Source organism: Otolemur garnettii, unplaced genomic scaffold, assembly GCF_000181295.1.
Source record: "Otolemur garnettii isolate 467f Iridium unplaced genomic scaffold, OtoGar3 scaffold00018, whole genome shotgun sequence".
NCBI lineage: Eukaryota > Metazoa > Chordata > Mammalia > Primates > Galagidae > Otolemur > Otolemur garnettii.
The window spans coordinates 22355834-22357671 of record NW_003852413.1 but is presented as its reverse complement, the minus strand read 5'-3'; the positions used below and the strand labels follow the sequence as shown (position 1 = coordinate 22357671).

Below are 1838 nucleotides of genomic sequence, written 5' to 3'. Positions count from 1 at the left end.
CGGGAAAACACTGAGATAACCCTCAGATTCCCGGGCCTCAGCACTCATCTGGAGGGGCGTAGATTGGGGGATGCCAGCAGAAGAAGCAAGGGATGCTTTAATCTGGCTTTAGGACCCGGGGGATCCGGGAAAAAAGACGCTGAACTTTTTTTTTTTTTTTTTTTTTTGGAGTCCACTCAGACTACTCATCTTTCCCGAACCTCTCTCCCCGGGCGAGGCCCCAGGTCTCTCAGCCACTGTGGAGATGGGGGAGGAGGACCCGGAGTTCTTTGTGGTGCATTCTTCTCACTGCAACCCTCTCAGCCTGGCCCCCTCCTCCCATTCCACCCCAACACCACTCATACCCCGCCTGCCAGCTCGGGCTCCCCAGCCCCCATTCCACGTGGACCAGCCCGGACGGGGTGGGAAGGAGGACAGGAAGCGGGGGAGCCACCTCTGGGAGGAGGGGGAAGGAGGTTCTCCCGGCCTCACTGCCCGCCGTCCGGACTCGAGGCACCATGTTCTCGGCCGGGCCCCCCAGCTACACTCTCCTCCGGCTCCCCCTGCTGCCGTTGCTGCTGCTACTGCTGGTGCTGGCCTTGGGGAGGGGGCTGGGCCGAGCCAGCCCGGCAGGGGGGCCCCTGGAAGACGTGGTCATCGATCGGTACTACATCCCCAGGGCCTGTCCCCGGGAAGTGCAGATGGGGGACTTTGTGCGCTACCACTACAACGGCACTTTTGAGGACGGCAAGAAGTTTGACTCCAGGTAATGCATTGGGTATCCCCAGACTCACCACTCTGCTTTCCTGAAACCCGATCTGGGTCCTGCAGTTACCGTCTTGCCCCTTTAAAATTCTGTATTCCAGTACTCACTCGGTGATCCCCTAATCTCAGACAGCACCCTTGGGGGCTCCTGGACATCCATGTCCCAAAAGACAACCCCTGCTCCAATTCCAAACCTTCACCTGTCAAAGGACCCCAGTTTCTTTCCCCCAAAGTACTTGATAATCAAGGTGCCCTGTTTACTTACCTTTGCTGTATATAAGGACAAGATGGAGGGGGGTGTACTGCCCTACCGTGTTGGGGGAAAGCGTGGGCCCTGCTGCATCTGTCTACCTTTCCATCTACCCTGACTGCCTCACTGATTCCATCCCCAGTTTTTAGTGCCTTTGTGTTTAAAGAAGAAGGAATAGAACTGTTTTTGGAGGGGGGGGTGGGAGTTTTCAGTAGCCAGTTGGCAGGGATAAAGCTGGGTGGGCAGTAGAATAAGACAGCTGGATGAACCTGGGGGGGTAGGGCATGGCTTGGTACAGGGACCCTGTCTGTCTACGTGTCACCCGGTCGGACATGCTGCACTGGACTCCTTAAAGGGTATCAAGTATCATGCCTCCCTCTGCTGTTCCCCTCTGCACCCCACCTCCCACCATTTCAGCTATACCAGGCCAGTGCCCCAGGCTACCCATCTTGCCAGGCGTGAGGTTTGCACTGTTGTTGGTGGAGACAGGGCAATCTGTCAGCCTCAGGGGTAAACCTTAGATTTCTGAGTCAGTGCTTTCTACACCCTTCCCCAAAAACATACAACTCAGTCACAGGAAAATTAGTGGCCATGACTTTGGAGGCAGGTAGTATATATTGGGAAAGAATACAAACTCCAGAATTCATATAGTCCATTTCAGGTTATGACTGAGGATAGGGAATCTTGTCTCTTTAAGTTTTACTTTCCTTATCTGAAAAACAGATAAAAACAGCACCTACTTGCTAAGGCTGATGTTAAGACTCACACAAGATGATGAATTTTCGAAAGGGAGCTTCTCACAGTGCCTGGCAGTCCTTGAGCAGGTTCAATAGGCTGGACTCTT

At 54.2% G+C, this 1838-nt stretch overlaps 1 protein-coding gene across 1 annotated transcript in view; it reads left to right on the top strand.

Annotated features, from left to right (window-relative positions):
* The first annotated feature begins 199 nt into the window (after positions 1-199).
* FKBP10 (FK506 binding protein 10) overlaps positions 200-1838 on the top strand; it is an 8007-nt gene continuing 6368 nt past the window's right edge. Inside the window, exon 1 of the mRNA XM_003786365.3 lies at positions 200-745. Within this exon, the coding sequence (XP_003786413.1) occupies positions 498-745 (248 nt within the window). The 5' untranslated portion in view covers positions 200-497. The remainder of the gene's footprint in view (positions 746-1838) is intronic.